Below are 17151 nucleotides of genomic sequence, written 5' to 3' on the forward strand. Positions count from 1 at the left end.
ACTTCAGAAAGCGTGTATTTTAGACACTGTTGTTTAATTGTATTTTTTTCGTGATCTCTCGCCATCAGCCAAGGAATGTATGCGAGACACAATGGTGCCCCTCGACGGTAAATCGTAAGAATTGTCCCCTGAAGCAATTCGAATCACCTCAGTCAGCCCACCGTCTTCAACTATGTTGATGGGCCGACAGTCACCCGCAACCTAAACTGCTACAGCGTTGGTAACCTTTTCACGGACTGGTCTAGTTAATTTCCTAGAGAAGTCGTGGAGTGGTGGTTGGCGACCATCTAACCTGGGACTGCTTTCTGTCGGGTGCTTTGCATTAAGGTGATAACTTAAACACGAGCTGCTTCTGTGATAGCTACATTCAGCTTGACAAATGCTACATACAACTTTAGTTTTGTCGATTGTTCTGTCATTTTGCCTCTTAAACAGAAACTTTCCGCCCAACAATCCCTCAGCTCTCTCCATCTTCAACTACCGTCTCGGTCTCTTCTATCTAACTGACTGCAGACAAGGGGCGGTTTCGTGCCATGGGTCAACGCGCACCGGAAGTAAACAAAGTTGCGTTAACTGCGTTCAAATATTTGATTGCATTAATCTCCGCCACAATAATCTCATAGAATAACGCGTTAACTTTGACAGCCCTAAAATAAATAAATTACACGCACACTTCGCAACAGAACATGCATTAGTTTTAATCGATGAAAAAATAATTTCATCGAGGAAATTCTTAATGATCAATTAATCGATCGTCGATTAATTATGCCCATCCCTAATCCGTATGTATGTAGAGCCTTCATAGGTTCCAGTATGGGGAAACAACATAGACTTTTTTGTATTCCTTCTCACACCTTGCAGTCCTAAAGCCTGTTGTCTCTGCTCTGTAAAGGCTCTGGTTCTTACGCTACAGCTTGTTTCCACAGTATCTTTGTTTGTCTCTCTCAGCCTCTGCTCCAGGGCCCGGCCCTCAGCCCTTGTCTCAGCCCCAGCCCGCGGGTCTGCCAGGGTTCATGGGAAGGTAAGGAAGGGAGAGAAAGAGATAGAGAGAGAGAGAGACATAGAGAGAGAGAGAGAGATGGAGAGAGAGAGAAAGATGGAGAGAGAGAGAGAGGCACATGCTTGTAGAGAGGCAGCCAAGCGCAAGGGAGAAAGAGAGAAAAGGAAGAACAGAGTGAGCCGCCATCACATCGTTTGAAAAGAGCTGCTGTTTATAAAAAAAAGAAGAGTGGCACAAAAAAACAAAACATAAAAACCGTACGCGGGTGCCAAGAGTTCAGAGTGTGTGAGTGAGGTCAGTGTGTGTGTGTGTGTGCATCTGTTTCCATCCATCTTGGGGAGTGTGTGTGTGTCTTTTATTTTGAGCAGTTATCTGTGTGTACTTGTTTGCGAGTTCTTACAAGTGACTCTTTAGTCTGAATTGACGTTTCTCAGAAGCGGAACTGTACCAACAATGATTTGGATGCAGCTTAATGAGAGGCCAGGACGGTCCCTCCCTCCATGTCAGCGCTGTTCTCAGAAAGTGGAACCTTTTCTCAGGCAGGTGATGGGGTTGACTTGTTGATATGAAATGCCTTTGTACGAGGCTGATAAGTTTGACAGGGCATGATAATGCATGCTTTGTCAACAGTGTACAGTCGGCCCCTCTGCAAACCTATTTAGCAATGGAGCAAAGATGACAAGTGTGGAAATAGTACTTAGCAACCGGGGTCAAACGGAGAGAACTCATGCGAGTCAATCCAGTCATCATTTTCACTGGTGCTTGCAGCGGTGTCCATCTGTTGACCTCCTGACCGCTCTATTGCCAGTGTTATTCTGAACCTCGCATGTCTCAGAGTAGCTTGGATCAGATTGTATCTTTTAATTCAATTCACTGCTTGGGCTTGAGCCTTGTTGCCTGAAAGATGCCTGAGTGCACCATTCCAAAAGCTGTTGAAATTTGAGCTCAATTGAGCTCAGCCAATCAAACCACACCCCTCCCTTCCATGCTCCTGAAGCAACGTGTTTATTGGGAGGAATTGTTTAGGGCTCGGTCTGAGCCATTGTGTTTGTTTCCCGTTTAAAGAGCCAGAACTCTGTATGAGCACCAGTTTGTTTTGAGTGCACACACTGAACGGACAGTTAGAGGCCCGACCGTTAGGAGCAATTTGCTGAAATTGACAAAACGTTTATTGAATTAGAATTGTGGACTACTCCTTTAATAAGTTCATTATCTTGCCACTGTTGTCAGCATTGCTGGGATCATAAAGATGTATTACCTGACCGTTATCAGCTTGTAATTGTTCACTATATTGTTGGGATCGGTGTCGGCTGAATTAGTTCATTATCTACACACTGGTTCAGTATGTGAACGATATGACACGACAATACGATGAATGTTGTGCAATTCTGTTGAATGGCAGTGGTGGTGAAACAGGCCACGTGTTGTTGGAGGAGATGCTGCTGATTAGACAGGTTTTCTGAGGAGAGTGGACTGACTGAGTAGAAGGCCATGGAGACAGACCACTGGAAAGACCACTGGACAGAGATGCCTCTAACTAAATCCCACAGGGAAACATAAGCCTGCCCCAGACCCTCTGTCTCAGATTCAGATTGGCCCTATGGATACAATATTGCAATATAAGAAAATAAATAATAAATATATGCACTCATATTTTTCTTTATACCTATATGTTAACACATCATTGACAAAAAAACAAATACAAATATTAAAATGTAAAATATCACTCACTCTGTCTCTTTTCCCTTATGTTCTCCTGTGCTCTCTCTCATGCCCCTATGCCTCTCTTATGCACTCTCTCTCCCTCACGGTCCCCTTCTCTCTTTTTCTCTCTCTCGTTGTCTCTCCCTCTCTCTCTCTTTCTCTCTCTCTCTCTCTCATTGTCTCTCCCTTTCTCTCTCATTTATTTCTTTCACTATTAGTCAAACCCAATGACTGTAAAAAAAAAAAACATGGACTGCATGTGCTCAATGAAAGGGAATCTACCGGAAGGGAAATACATATATTTTTTTTAATGGTGGAGAAATCCAAATATGGTCGGTTCTGTTTACTACGCATGCTCTGCCTGCCATTTTGCCAATATGGCCGACCAACTTTGGCTTCATTTGTTCAGAATGTAAGTGCCTGACACCATGCTGTCCGTGTGTTTTACAGTTGTTGGTCAAAGCCCTCACTGTCCTGCTCCATCTTTCTCTCTCCATTGCCTTAGTCCCTGTGTCTATTCTTTTGACACATACACATACTCTCTGACTTTGAAAGACTCTCATTGTCTCTTTCTCCGTCGTTCTCTCTCTCTCTCTCTCTCTCCCCCCTCTCCCTCTCTCTCTGACTAGCTTGCATAATAATAATAACAGACATAAGCCTCCACAGAAACACAATGTAGGCTAGCACTGCACAGTAAAACATACATAATCTGGCCCCAAGATTCAGGCAACAAGGCAAATATTCACACAGGCCCACACACACACACGCTTCCTAAGATAACTGGAAAATCGTGGGAAAGTGCCAAGCCAAGTGCTCACAGAGTCAGATTCACTGCACTCTCTCAAGAAGCAGCCCAGTTACATTTCAGATCAATGATCAATCCACAGAACCTTCCCAGACACACACACACACACACACACACACACACCACTCCTCTTCCGCAGAATCACTCCCCCCCACACACACATACCACTCTCTCACTCCCGTCAAGGAGACAAGTATCTGATACATCAGCCTACCAGCATGTTTTCATTCGTGGCCTCGCTGCTCTGCACTGAAAACATCTCCACTGTTTAAAGCCTGCACTCACAGCGCTCTCATTCTCTCTCTCACTCTCTCGCTCTTGCACACACACACACACACACACACACACACACACACACACCCAAACACACACACAGTTACACACGTATTTAAACACATCTACACACAGACAGTCCCTCACTTGATCACGCACAAACGCAAACACACACATGCACACACGCTTACACACATGTACACAAAGACAGACAGGCAGTCCCTCATTCGATCACACACACACACGCCAGCATTCCTAGATTCAGCCGAGCGTTTCCCATGTGGGTCATTTAGACATTTCTCCCATACTGGTGGCGACTGCACACTTCAACAGCATTTTAGCAAAGAGGGGAAAAACTTTGAAAGTAGTTTTAAATTGGATGCAGAAAATTCTCCAAGAATGTATTTCTGGACCGTTACTTCCTGGTCTTAGTTCAGTTGAACAGAACATGGGTGAGCTAGGTTGCTACAGCAGTGTGTATGCTTGCTGGGTAAATAGAGTGGTATCACCACAGCCAACAGATACAAGTGTCATGTAAAACGTTGGCCTGCCATTAGTACTGGTAGATGTGATGGAGGCTAATTTGCCATTCAAATCCTCTGACTTTAACACACTGTTGAGGACAATTAGCTCCAGGATGACCGCTACAGCATATAGTTATTGTAGGTCATGTTGGGTGGGTTTGATGTCATTAATGGTTAGTTTATGGAAGCCTTGTTGTCATTCTACTAAAGCTTCTTTAGTGTTTATGCAGCGTTTTATACAGTGTTTATATGACATGTTCATAACTAATGTTGTATGTGATTATAATTTGTGTTTGAAACATTTCATGAATATCCGGATGATCTGTTTCGGTTGTAACAAACATGCAATATAAACATTGTTTTGTCAAAGTGCATAATCACAGAGTAATTTGAATGAGTATAAAATATATTTCTAAATAATCTAAATATATTTTCAAATCATAGTAAAATTGTATCACCCTCTTGATGGAAATGTATTGCTGGCTGTTAATGGCAAGTGGATTAGAGACCTCTGTCAACCTCAAAATAGACTTTCGATGACACGCTGGAATTTGATAATGTGGAGATTTGAATGGCAGCAAAGTGTTGTCGGTGGTTACCGTTGCCAAGTGTCACTCCAGGTTCTAATTACTCATCGCTCCGCGGCACAGTGGGAGTGCGGACGTGGCAAAAAACCTTTCCTGTGTCGAGAGGAGCGAGGTGCACAAACATGGATACAGTAGCGCACTTCTTGCCAAACTTTTCTAATTAGCTCCTTTGCTTTTCTTCGACCCCAACCTGAACGACGCGACACCAAATTCATCAACGTCAAAACCTGACAAGGAGCTTTCCGTGATGCCTCATTCTTCAGCTCTATGTGAACGAGAGAGAGGGAGAGAGAGAGAGGGAGAGGGAGGGAGGGAGGAAGAGAGAGAGAGAGAGAGAGAGGAGAAGAATAAAGAGGGAGAAAGGAAGAGAGAGAGAGAGAGAGAGAGGGAGGTTATCGAGGCCATCTGTCAGCTGGTTTTCCATCGTGTGGCATTTTCTCGTCAGGCGAGGGGGGGTTGGGGAGTGAGATGGGGGCACCCACCCGGTACTGTTGCTATGTTGTTATTTTGGAAACGACGCCCTATCTGATGGTGGTGGAGGAGCAGGCCAGGGAATCCCATAGTCAGGTCCCAGGTTCACCCTAGAGACAGGAAGGAGCACCTCCGGGGTGTGTGAGGGTTCTATCAAAAACCCACTATCGTTTTTTTATTTATTTAGTTGTTTGTTTTTTATTTATTTTTCAAAAAAGAGAGTTGCTATGATCTTGCGTTGTTGTGCGCTGACTGGTTTGAGTGAGTCGTAGTGTATTTTTGGATGTTTAGACTGTGTTACAAAACAGCTCGTTGAAGCCACTCATAAAAACATCCAACACAAGGTGAGAGAATTCTTTGTTAACGGCCTAAATCCGAAGTTGTGAGAAAAAACATCACTCTGTTGTGCTTTTGGTTGCCGTGGATGCTGCGCACTGTTTGCAGCCTGTTGAAAACGAGCTTGGGCCAAAGCAGAGAGAATAACAGGAGATGATGAGAGAGGGATAGAGGGAGAGAGGGAGAGAGAGAGAGCAAGAGAGTAAGGAAAAAAGAGACACTATGAGGTCAAGTTGGACAGGAAGTTGGACAGAAGCTTCCTAATCCCAGCACTGGGATAAAACTTTTCCAGGCCCCGGAGTTGTTTGACATCCTTCCCAAAGCGCTCCCTCTGACCCCTCAACCTCCAGCGCTGCCCGCTGCTCACAACAACAGCTCACAACTTCCAGCCGACTTCGGCAGAGTGGTGAACTTCCAGCAGAACTGGGATTCAGACTGGTGCCTTTTTGGACTGGTCTTGTTTCCCGGCAGTGTTTTCACATGGTGTTCATGGAGGTTATTTGCTCTGCAGTCAGCCTCTCACATGTTCGGCCGTTTTTTAATGTGTGTTTACTCTTCATAAATTGGGGCACTTCCCTGGCTGTCTGTGTGTGTTTCTTCTTTTCATGTATGTGTGCCTTTGTGTGTGTGTGTCCTGTCTGTATGTATATGCATCTTTGTGTGTCTGTATTGCCTTGTGTATGTATGTGCCTGTGTGTGTCTGTGTGTGTGTGTGTGTGTGTCTGTGAGTGATTGTGTGTTTATCTGTGTATACACACATCTCTGTGTGCTTTGTGTGTGTCTACTCTGTGTGTACTCTGTGTGTCTATCTGTCTGTGAGTGAATGTGTGTGTGTGTGTGTGTGTGTGTTTATCTATGTATACATACACGTCTGTGTACTTGCGTGTGTCTGCCTGTGCACTCTGTGTGTACTCTCTCTGTGTTTACTCGGTGTGTGTATGTATGTATGTGGGTGTGTGTGTGTGTTTGGGGGATGATTGAGTGAGCTGGGTGGGTAGTTTCCCCATGGGCTGTGTCACAGTGCTGATGAGCACAAGTGGACAGGCCGCTCTCTGTGCAGGAGCAGCTCTGCTAGAGTGTGCAAACAGGTGAGTCTCACTGTGCTCCCCGCTAGTCAAACATTAGCGCTTCATTGATTCAGGCAACAGTGAATGTGTGTGTGTGTGTGTGTGTGTGTGCAGTGTGTGAGTGTGTACAGTATGTGTGTGTGTGTGTGAGTGATGGGTGTGTGTACAGTGAATGTGTGTACAGTGTGTGAGTGAGTGTTTGTGAGTGTGTGTGTGTCTGTACACTAACAGTGTGGTACAGCCACACATGAGACATAAGAACCTAGTGTGTGTGTGTATAGGTGGTAGTCTGCATGTGTAGTCGTGGGTGACTTGAAGTGACTGGTATGCCTGTGTGATTGCTTGTTTATCCTCCTCATATCTCCTATGTCTGGAAGCCAAATATCTGGATTCACAACCGCAGTTTTGTGTGTGTGTGTGTTTCCCATGCGTGTCTTTCTTCCTTCACACGCCCTACCTAGATGCCCCAAAGCCTGATTGCACCTCCAGGCGGGGAGGTGAGGTGTGTGTGGGTTACGGTATGGTGCCAAAGGTGGGGGTGAGGTGCATTTCCCGAAATAAGGACCAATGTGGGTTAAACCAGCTCAGCTCAGCTCCACACCAACACACACACACACACACACACTGCCAACTCACACACAGCTCTGAGCAGCAGTTAATAAGGGTTAATAGGTGACTGATTACAGAGCGCTAAGGGACCAGCTTTACTGCCTCCACACTGCACAAACACACACACACACACACAAACACGCACACACACACACAAACTCGCATTCACACATGCAGATATACACATTACATTTCATATGATGTAACATTTAACACTGTTTGCTAGCGTGTGTGTGTGTTTTAACCTTAAAGAAACTTCAGATTTATCACTTAGTGTTTTACATCCTTGTTCCATGTTCTTAAAACAAACAGGCCTAATGGCTTAACCACTGCTAATTTAATTGCAATTCAATAAAACAGCTCAACATCTCCATATGCTTTTTAAAGGCTTGGCTCACTCAAGAGCAGTAATAACCGGTCAGGCGGTTCTCAAGTTGCTTTAGGATGAAGCCCTCGTCTGACCTAGTAACCTTTCAGTGTGTGACGCCTTTCCATTCCTCTCCGGTCACGCATCCATCCCTCCATCTCTTCTCCTTTTGCCCATTCTTCCTCTCTCCTTGTCCCTCTCTCTCTCAACCTACTTCCGTCTTTTCTATATCTGTCTTTCCCTCTTTCTCTCCTCCCCTTGTTCACACATTCATTCTACCTCTTTCTCTCCTCTCTCTCCTTCCCTTTCTCCCTTTCTCCTTGTCCCTCTCTCTCTCTCTACCTCCTTCCATCTTTCTCTATCCCTCTTTTCCTCTGTTCCCAACTCTCTCCTTCCCTTGTTCTCTCCCTCTTTCACTCCTTCTCCCCTCCCTCTCTCTCTCTCTCTCTCTCTCTCTCCTCTGCAGACAGTCAGAGCGGCAGTGGCATGGTCCCTGCGGGGACAAAGCTCTCGTTCTTCCTGGGGAAAGCCCCCTCCCCTCCCGGAATTCTCCCTCTCGCCTACGGGCATAAATCGGCACCGACCGAGAGAGTCTGGAGGAGAGCGAGGGAGAGAGAGAGTGAAACAGTGAGAGAATGAAAAGAAGAGATGTAGAAAAGCACAGATTTGGAGAGGGAGAGAGCGAGAAAGGCAAAGTTTAGAGAGACACAGCAAGGGGTTGGAAGGCCTTTGGAGACGACCAGTATGAGTGAGATTACAGGAGGTAACGTTACAAGAGAAAACAACACAAGGCACCAGAAAAGTTCCAACTTAAATTTGATCACAGTTACCAGAAGGATTAGTTACCTACTATTTGCTTATTGTCCCAGGTCAATGAGTGTTACCCCTTTAAGAGCTGCCGGACTTGTTGTTTGTTCTCAGTTCTTTTAATCTGATGTGTTTGCCAAAACACCCTTATTGAAAACGTTATCAGTGGATGCAATCTCTGGAGCATGATGTGTGTTGTTTAAGAGTTAAACTAGCAACATCTCAGGTTCTTGTTGATATTGTTGTTGTTTTTCCAACAACAAACTGCAAACAGATACTAGTTACCATGACAACCACCGAACATATCCTTGTGTAACTGCCTCTCTTTGGGAAAGCTGTCCCGTCTCTCGCTCTCTTTCTCTCTCTCTCTCTCTCTCTCTCTCTCTAAGAATGTCTAATCAGACATTAACAGACTCTAACCTTCTTACCTCTCTCTGCCATCTTGGCACCATGCCTAGAGATATGAGTAAGGAAGCTGAGAGGGGCCATTCCTCTTGCTGTGGTGGAAATGTCAAGACTCATACATCCTTTACTACATTAGCTATCGGCTTTTGCTAATCGACTCGCCTCTAGTGGGAGAAGGACAGGGGAGCCCAGCTAAGTCAACGCATGGCTACAGTGAAAAAACAGTCTGCCGTTGTGATCCGAGTGAGACTCAACTGCTGTTTCAGCTGGCTTCATTGTGGCTAGCTTCTCAACTCGCTTGCCGTCTAAAAACTCAGATGACGGACTACTCAGTAACCCTTTTATCTGTGAACCAGACACACCCTGTGGTAGAGCAGAGAGATGGAGTAAAGCACTGCACAGGAAGTACGGAAGTGAGAGGCATTACATTTACATATATTCATTTAGAGTGTGTACACTTACAGTGTAGTTCAGATATACATTTGTATCAGTGTTTGTGGTCTTTCATCAACATCCCAAACCCAACTAAACTTTTGGTGTTGTTAGCAGCTAGTGGCTATCGGTCTTAGCAACAGGAGCATGTGTGCTAAACAATCTTCCAGTGATTTCACAGCATACAGATGTGCACTCAGCAGAAACTGATTTGAAAGAAATCTTTTTACAGATAAGAATAAGGCCTTGGATGTAAGTGACTAAATGAATCAGAAGGGGTGGAGGGGCTGCTGCAGAGAGTTTGAATGCTCTCGTCACGACACAGGAAGTGAGTGAGAGAGAGAGAGAGAGCAAGAGAGAAAGAGAGAGAGGGAGAGAAAGAGAGAGAGAGAGAGAGAGAGACAGAAAGAGAGAGAGCTAGCACATAAAGACTCTAGCCCTTTTTTTGTCTGAGCACTTCTGTGAGTCACCACAGGTCACTGCAGCTTGGACCTCATCCAGACACTTGCTTGCTGCAACACTGAGGATTGTGTACAGTTGTGTTGTGTTATGATGTGTTGTGTTGTGTTGTGTTGTGTTGTGTTGTGAGTGATGTGTTGTGTTGGCATATTGGAAACCATGCTACCTACAACTGAAATCAGGGCTGTGCACAGATATTTTTAAACTTTTAATTGAAAGTTGATGTCGTAGTTAATAGTGAAATAGTGAGTTAGAAAAAGAAAACAAATCTGCAAAAAGGGCACTCATCAAGTCAGAGGAGCTAAGGGCAGGTGCTTGAGCAGCATCTGGGGTCGATCTGTGAGCATTCCTGCTATAAATAGCAACATTTGGACAATTGTGTGAAGGGGCACCTTCTTACAGTCACTTGTTATTTTTTTTTTATCCCAAGCACAGTGAAGAGGGAAGTGCGCAGTGAAGGTGTAGAGTTTTTTAGCTCTTTGTCAGTGTTTGATGCAGTTGTCATAGAAACGTAAAAGTTCAAACAAAATAGCAATTGAAACAATCTACCAGTCTAAAAAAACTATATCTCTACCAAATAAAAAGATTAAAAAAAACTCTATCTCTACCAAAACGCCTCCTTTGCAACAGACCTCAACACACTCAAAGCTCCTTCAGCCATCCTCTCTCTCCTCTCCATCCTCTCTCTCCTCTCCAAGCCTGCCTGTATCTCTGGGCTGAAAGTGAATGACCTGCAGTTAATCTCAACTCAAAGAATAGCCTGCCGCCCACACACCAGAAGCACAAGTGTACTTTTTTATCTTTCCATTCTTTCTCCTTTTTTCTTCTTCCAAAATTTGAGGAAGGACCCATTTGCAATTGACGTCATTTCCTGTGGATGGCGTCAATGTGGGAGGGAGGGAGGGACCGGTTGGCGGCTGGGGAGGCGGTTACCAGCGGCAACCTTGGCACCCTACACATCTCTGTGACACACTCTGCCAGTCTCTAGCCTATCCATCCTCATGGCATCTTCCATTTAAGTTTGTCCTAACGACAGTGTTTCCTACCCATTCCTGTTGGTAATGGTTCTGTCCACTGGGGGAAGTGAGGGTGATTGCGCCCAACAAGCGAAACCCACGAGGCGGCTGAGTGGCCTTTTCCTTATTTGTTCGCAAGACATCCAATCAAATGAGGAAGTGAATCTCGGTGTTGGCCGTCGTGTGTGTTTGTCTTTTATGTAGGTGTTGGCTGTCGTGTGTGTGTGTCTTTCTGTAGGTGTTGGCTGTCGTGTGTGTGTCTTTCTGTAGGTGTTGAGGGGTTTGGGCCTGCTCATGTTGTAGTAAGGGGCTGCAGTATTATCAACACAGCAGCCAGTCAGACGGTCACAACTGACAACTGAGTCACACCGAACTGCTTGTGGTTTCTCACCCTAGTCTGTCTGTGAGTGTGTGCGTGTGTGCGTGTGCGTGTGTGTGTGGGAGCCTGTGTCTACATGAGTATGCTGTGATGAAAGTTGTGCCCTTAAAAGAGCTTCTTGTTCCTTGATTGTTGCATGGTAAGACACACTTATGTATTTGTGCAGTGGTGCATGTGTGTTTGTGTATTTATGCTGATGTGTTCATATATTTGCATGAATGTGTGTGTGTGTGTGCACTCATGTGACCATATGCATGAGTTTGTCTACATGTTTATAGATTCCTATGAGTAGGTGCGTTTGTGTACGTGTGTGTGTGTGTGTCTGTGTTTCTGTGTTTTTGTGTGTGTGTGTCTGCCATATAGTATGAATGCCCCACTGACTGAGTGCCCAGTGTTTGTCCTATCTGAGGGCGGGTCTTTCAGCACAATGCTCTCGCCCTTCTCCAGACTGCCCCGCCCCCCCCCCCCCCCCCACCCCCATTGCCACCGCGCTCAGCCTCTTGCAACACATTCCTCTGTGACGTAAAATGTGCAGCTTCTCTGCACTGCAAGGCAAAATACAGGATGTCTGTTGCTGTGGAGGGTGAGAGACAGCAGAGACAAAGAGAGAGAGAAAGAGAGATGGAGAGAGAGAGAGAGGAGAAAGAGAAAAAGAGACAGAAGAGAGAGAGAGCGATGTAGAGAGAGGGGATGGAGGTGGACAGAGAGAGAATAGAGAAAGAGATGGAGAGAGATAGAAGAGAGAGAGAGGAGAGCGAAAAACAGAGACGAAGAGAGTGAGACACAGGGAGCTTAGAAATAAACTTTGTAATCGAATTGAGAGAGTGTGTGAGAGGGAGGCTTACACAACATGAAAGACATGGAGCGATCGAGAGGAGGAGGAGTCTAAAAGACATGGAGAGAGTCCGAGAGCAAACAAGAAGCAGTCAGACCCCCCCCCCCCCCCCCCAAAAAAAGGTATACAATACCGTACAAATACAATAAGAAGTGGGGATACACAGGCTGCGGTTGGAGGACGTCATCTTCCTTCCCCCCTGCCCACCTCCTCTCAGACGTCTAGAGAACAGCTTTAGGGCAGTAGTGGTGCTTCAGGGCAGTAGTGGTGCTTCAGGGCAGTAGTGGTGGTTTAGGGCAATTGTGGTGCTCTAGGGTGCTTCAGGGCAATAGTGGTGCTTTAGGGCAGTAGTGGTGCTCTAGGGCAATAGTGGTGCTTTTTCTGGGAGCTTGTTTGCCACTGGGACGTCGTCCTTCCTCCTCACACTGTAAAGTCAATAACCTTGACCCAATGGCAGACCAGCCCAGGGTGTGTCTGGTTCAGATTCCTGGAGCGTCAGTGGGTGTTTGTGGGTACTCAGGGTCGACTCCACAAACAATCGCCGCACAGCCAAGGCCACTGGAAAGCGCGTGGGAAACAAACTCACATCCAATCTCAGCCAGGATTTTTCTCAAGAGCTTGATGATGTTTTTAAATGCTCTCTATGGAAGTGACAGGAGTCTTAATACAGATGGAGTAAGTGGCTCAGGCTGTTTTTGGGGGGGGGGCTATGACAGGCAAAGAACCTGTGTAAAAAAGGTCATGAGTCATGTTCATTTACCGTACTGATGATGTGTTGTTGCCATGGTTATCCTGCCCTGTACGAGAGGAACCGCAGGTTCAGACACCTTTTATAACACTTTTATACATTGGATCAGTGGGTATGCATGCATTCAGAGTTTGGGCCTCTTAGAGGTTTTCACACAGTTCAAGTGTTAAGTGCTGACTGTACAGAATCGCGATTGGTACACAAATTGTCTGGTCAACATTGAAAGACACTTAGAGATATGGTAGTCATGTTCTTACGGGCCTTTAATTGTATTATACAATATCATTGAATTGTGTGCCTACTGACTCTTACTTTCCTAGATGGTTCAGTGAATTTAGATGTTTTTTATGGGCGGTGTAGTCTCTCCACACGGGTTAGGTTCTCAGCAGTGTTCAGTTGCAGTTGAAACTGAGTCATGCACCGCATAGCCTTCATCTCAATGGGGTGACAGGAAGAAGGTGGTAGAATGGCAACAGGGGAAAATACCTGCCTGTTTTGATGTGTGTGAGTGTGTGTGTGTGTGTGTGTGTGTGTGGAATGGCATTTAATACCTGGCCCCGCACCATACTACTGCACCAGACGCACACACACACACACACATTATCTTTCCCTCTCTTTCTTTCTTTCTCCCCCCCTCTCTCTCTCACACAGACACACACAAACACACACACACACACACAAGCACACACACACACACACACACACACACACACACACACCTTGTGTTGTGCCTTGTGTGGCACCATGGCCCCCAGGTGTAGTGTCATGTTGCATGTACATGCTGGGGATGCACTCATCTGTGTGTGTCTGGCACGCAGTGCTGTGTTTGACACGCTGGTATGCAGCTGCGGGGAGACCCTCAGAAATGGAGGAAGAAGCCACTCTGTCTTATCCAGTGGGTACCTGAGAAACGGGGTGGGGTCGGGATGGGGGGGGGGGCTGTTTTATGACTGTTGTCTCTCTTTGGACTGCTTAAGTTTTTACTCCTTCTGATACGGACCTCGTGTAGAACAACAGTGAGGGGTCTTGGTCTAAAAGCAGAAAGCTCGCTATCTAAGCTAAAGCTCGCTATCTTAAAGGCATGTAAAACCTTGCAAACACCAGCTAAAGCACAGCTGGCACTGATAATAGCTAGCCACTAGCTGGCCGGCGGGAACGACAGGTTTACACTCCCTTCGCATGAACATTTACCATCATAATTGAAGAGTTTGAAGATGATGCCAAAACTAGTTGCCTAAAGAGGTGGCCCATGGTTGCATGCTGTTGCTTCAGTCATGAGCTCGTTTAATGTCGGTATGAGTGGTTGATTTGAGGTGTGTGTGTGTGTGTGAGTGTGTGTGTGTGTGTATGTATGTGTGTGTGAGTATATGTGTGTGTGTGTATGTTAAAGTCGGTCTTGAACTTTTTTTAATGTGGGTATGCAACAGTGCAGTTATCTCTCTAGTGTGTGTCTGTTGAGGTAAAGATAATCTCTTTGTCATCAAAGGCTTTTGAAAGAACTTCTTTAGTTTTCATCGCAAGGAGTGGTTGATTTGAAGTGTGTGTGTGGGGGGGGGGGGGGGGGGGGGGGAGGGACATGACACTGAATTCTAGATTGTTTTTAGAGATTGCAGTGAATGTCTTCAGTACTTGGTTCGTGTTGGTGGTGCGCTTAGTGTCGTTTTGGGCCTTTGTGTGTGTGTGTGTGTGTGTGTGTGTGTGTGTGTGTGTGTGTGTGTGTGTGTGTGTGTGTGTGTGTGTGTGTGTGTGTGTGTGTGTGTGTGTGTGTGTGTGTGTGTGTGTGTGTGCTGGTAGCCCATGAGTGTATGTTTGCATTTTCGTTTGTCATGTGTGAAAGCATATTGCATGCATTTGTTCAGGTCACAGTTCTGTTCATGGCAAACAATAAATACACTAGATTCTCCTACAAGTACTAGACAGAGCTGCAAAAGGGACACCCTGCCATTCCTGTGAACCAATGGGGGTTAAAAATGTTCATCCAGTTCTCCTTTTCCCCATAAGTAGTAATTCTGCTGGGGTAAGACTGTGATGTGTGCTTGAATGTGTCTGATCTGTGGGTTTACAGGACACATTGAAAAAACACTGGGAGAGGTGTTGGGCTACTTTTAGTTACATTTACATTTACATTTACATTTAGTCATTTCATCTCTTTGGAATTCAACGTTAATGGATCACAATATTAAAAAGGCAAATTCTATGCAAATATTCACCAAAAATCATACATCATACATACAAAATTGTACAAGAATAATAATCATCTCTAATTTCTGTTCTCTCTCTCTCTCTCCCCCCCCCCTCTCAGTTCTCCTAGCCGAGCCTATTGAGCAGGAGAGCATGGAGGGGAAGACGCTGAAGATCACAGACTTTGGCCTGGCGCGGGAGTGGTACAAGACCACCAAGATGAGCACGGCGGGCACCTACGCCTGGATGGCCCCCGAGGTCATCAAGTCCTCCACCTTCTCCAAGGGCAGCGACGTCTGGAGGTAAGAGCCATCGCCTTGAATGTATATTCGTCATACCAATAAATTACATTTGAATTTCAGTTTGACAAGGAGGGAGAATATTGTCCTTTACATAGACTTTGTTTAGGCAGTATTGTTGTTGTAGTCATGAGAGAGAGAGAGAGAGAGAGAGAGAGAGAGAGAGAGAGAGAGAGAGAGAGAGAGAGAGAGAGAGAGAGAGAGATATGAAAGTGAGAATTCGTGCGTGCATGTGTACAAGGGCGAAATGACTGAGAGAATGTGAGAGAGAGACATGATGAGAGAGAAGAAGAGGAACTAGACGAAAAGACAGATCATAAAAGAGAAGAACAGACAGGTAATATACAGAACCAGACTTAGAGGAAGCTTGTATTTTAAGGAACTGCTGTAAGGCCAAATGAAAAAGATGTTATGATCGTTAGAAAACAGAGAGAGAGAGAGATGTGGATATGCTCAGGATTCATCAAAAGAAACTCCAGCAGATTAGCTCAGACATCCGCTCAGCACACACACACACACACACACACACACACACACACACACCGACACCGACCACACAGACACACGCACACACACGCACACACAAGGACCCAGACCACAGACCACACACACACACACACACACACACACACACACACACACACACACACACACACACACACACACACACACACACAAGGACCCAGACCACACAGACACACACATCTTCCCCATTGTCTCCTTTCCCCCTGGAGAGATACGACCCAACAGGGACCCTCCCACTACAGGTGTGCCCAACAAGCAGCTCTTTCTTCTGGGCAGAAGGGTGTGTGTGTGTGTGTGTGTGTGTGTGTGTGTGTGTGTGTGTGTGTGTGTGTGTGTGTGTGTGTGTGTGTGTGTGTGTGTGTGTGTGTGTGTGTGTGTGTGTGTGTGTGTGTGTGTCTGTGTCTGTGTCTGTGTCTGTGTGTGTGTGTGTCTGTGTGTGTGTGTCTGTCTGTGTGTGTGTGTCTATGTGTGTGTGTGTGTGTGTGTGTGTGCCTCCTCCTTCTGTAGCTCCACCCCGGGGGTCCTGTGCGTCTGTGTTTTAGCGGAGTGGAGCTCACTCAGGTCACCGGCGTCTCTCCCCAAAAACAAAAGGCACCACTGTGTGAAAACCCACATCCTCCCTCCCTCCCTCCCTCCCTCCCCCCCCCTCTCTCTCACCCTTCCACCCCTCTATTCTTTCTTTTCTCTCTCACACCCACTCATCCTGACTCACCCTCTGTGTTGCCATAACGACGAAGTTGCTTTTTTTTATTGTATGGTATCCTAGCGACGGTTCATAAAGTCACAGGTACAGCGGCCGCAAGAATGTAACATTAGCCGACGTCTCCATCACACTTTATGTGATGCAGCCTGGGGAGAAATATGCTATCGTGCTATCAATATGCTAAGTTGAGAGCTTGAATACAGTGGGCTTATGTTGTTAGTGCATTTTGTTGCATTGTGTTTACCTCAGGCCTGTAGCTACCACTGAGGACACCACGGTCCTGTCTGTGGGAATTCAATTTTCTTGTGATCAGATCAGATGATCTTTATTGTCGATAGTTGTTAGTTAGATAAACCCCTCTCTAAGCCGTGCCAGTCCTGAGCTATCGTTTGGGACTTCAGCCTTAAGTTTAGCTGTCGCCTTGATTTCCCCTATCTCCACACCTAGCCCCTAACAGGAAGTGCATCTGGTAACAACTTGAACCTTCACAAGATATCCACTGCACTAATGAATTCATCATGTATTGAGCACACAGTACGTAAGGTTAGGTAAAACTAAGTGGAACCCACTTCCCTTCGCGTAACCAGAGCAAGAGGACATGCAGGCTATTTGTTGTGTT

The 17151-nt window shown here is 45.8% G+C and overlaps 1 protein-coding gene across 1 annotated transcript in view; it reads left to right on the top strand.

The window, feature by feature from the left end:
• Positions 1-17151, top strand: part of LOC105903099 (mitogen-activated protein kinase kinase kinase 11) — a 39541-nt gene that overhangs the window by 5399 nt on the left and 16991 nt on the right. The window contains exon 2 of the mRNA XM_031584661.2: positions 15127-15307. Coding sequence (XP_031440521.1) covers positions 15127-15307 — 181 coding nt within the window. The remainder of the gene's footprint in view (positions 1-15126; positions 15308-17151) is intronic.

This window comes from Clupea harengus, chromosome 18, assembly GCF_900700415.2.
Source record: "Clupea harengus chromosome 18, Ch_v2.0.2, whole genome shotgun sequence".
Classification (NCBI taxonomy): domain Eukaryota; kingdom Metazoa; phylum Chordata; class Actinopteri; order Clupeiformes; family Clupeidae; genus Clupea; species Clupea harengus.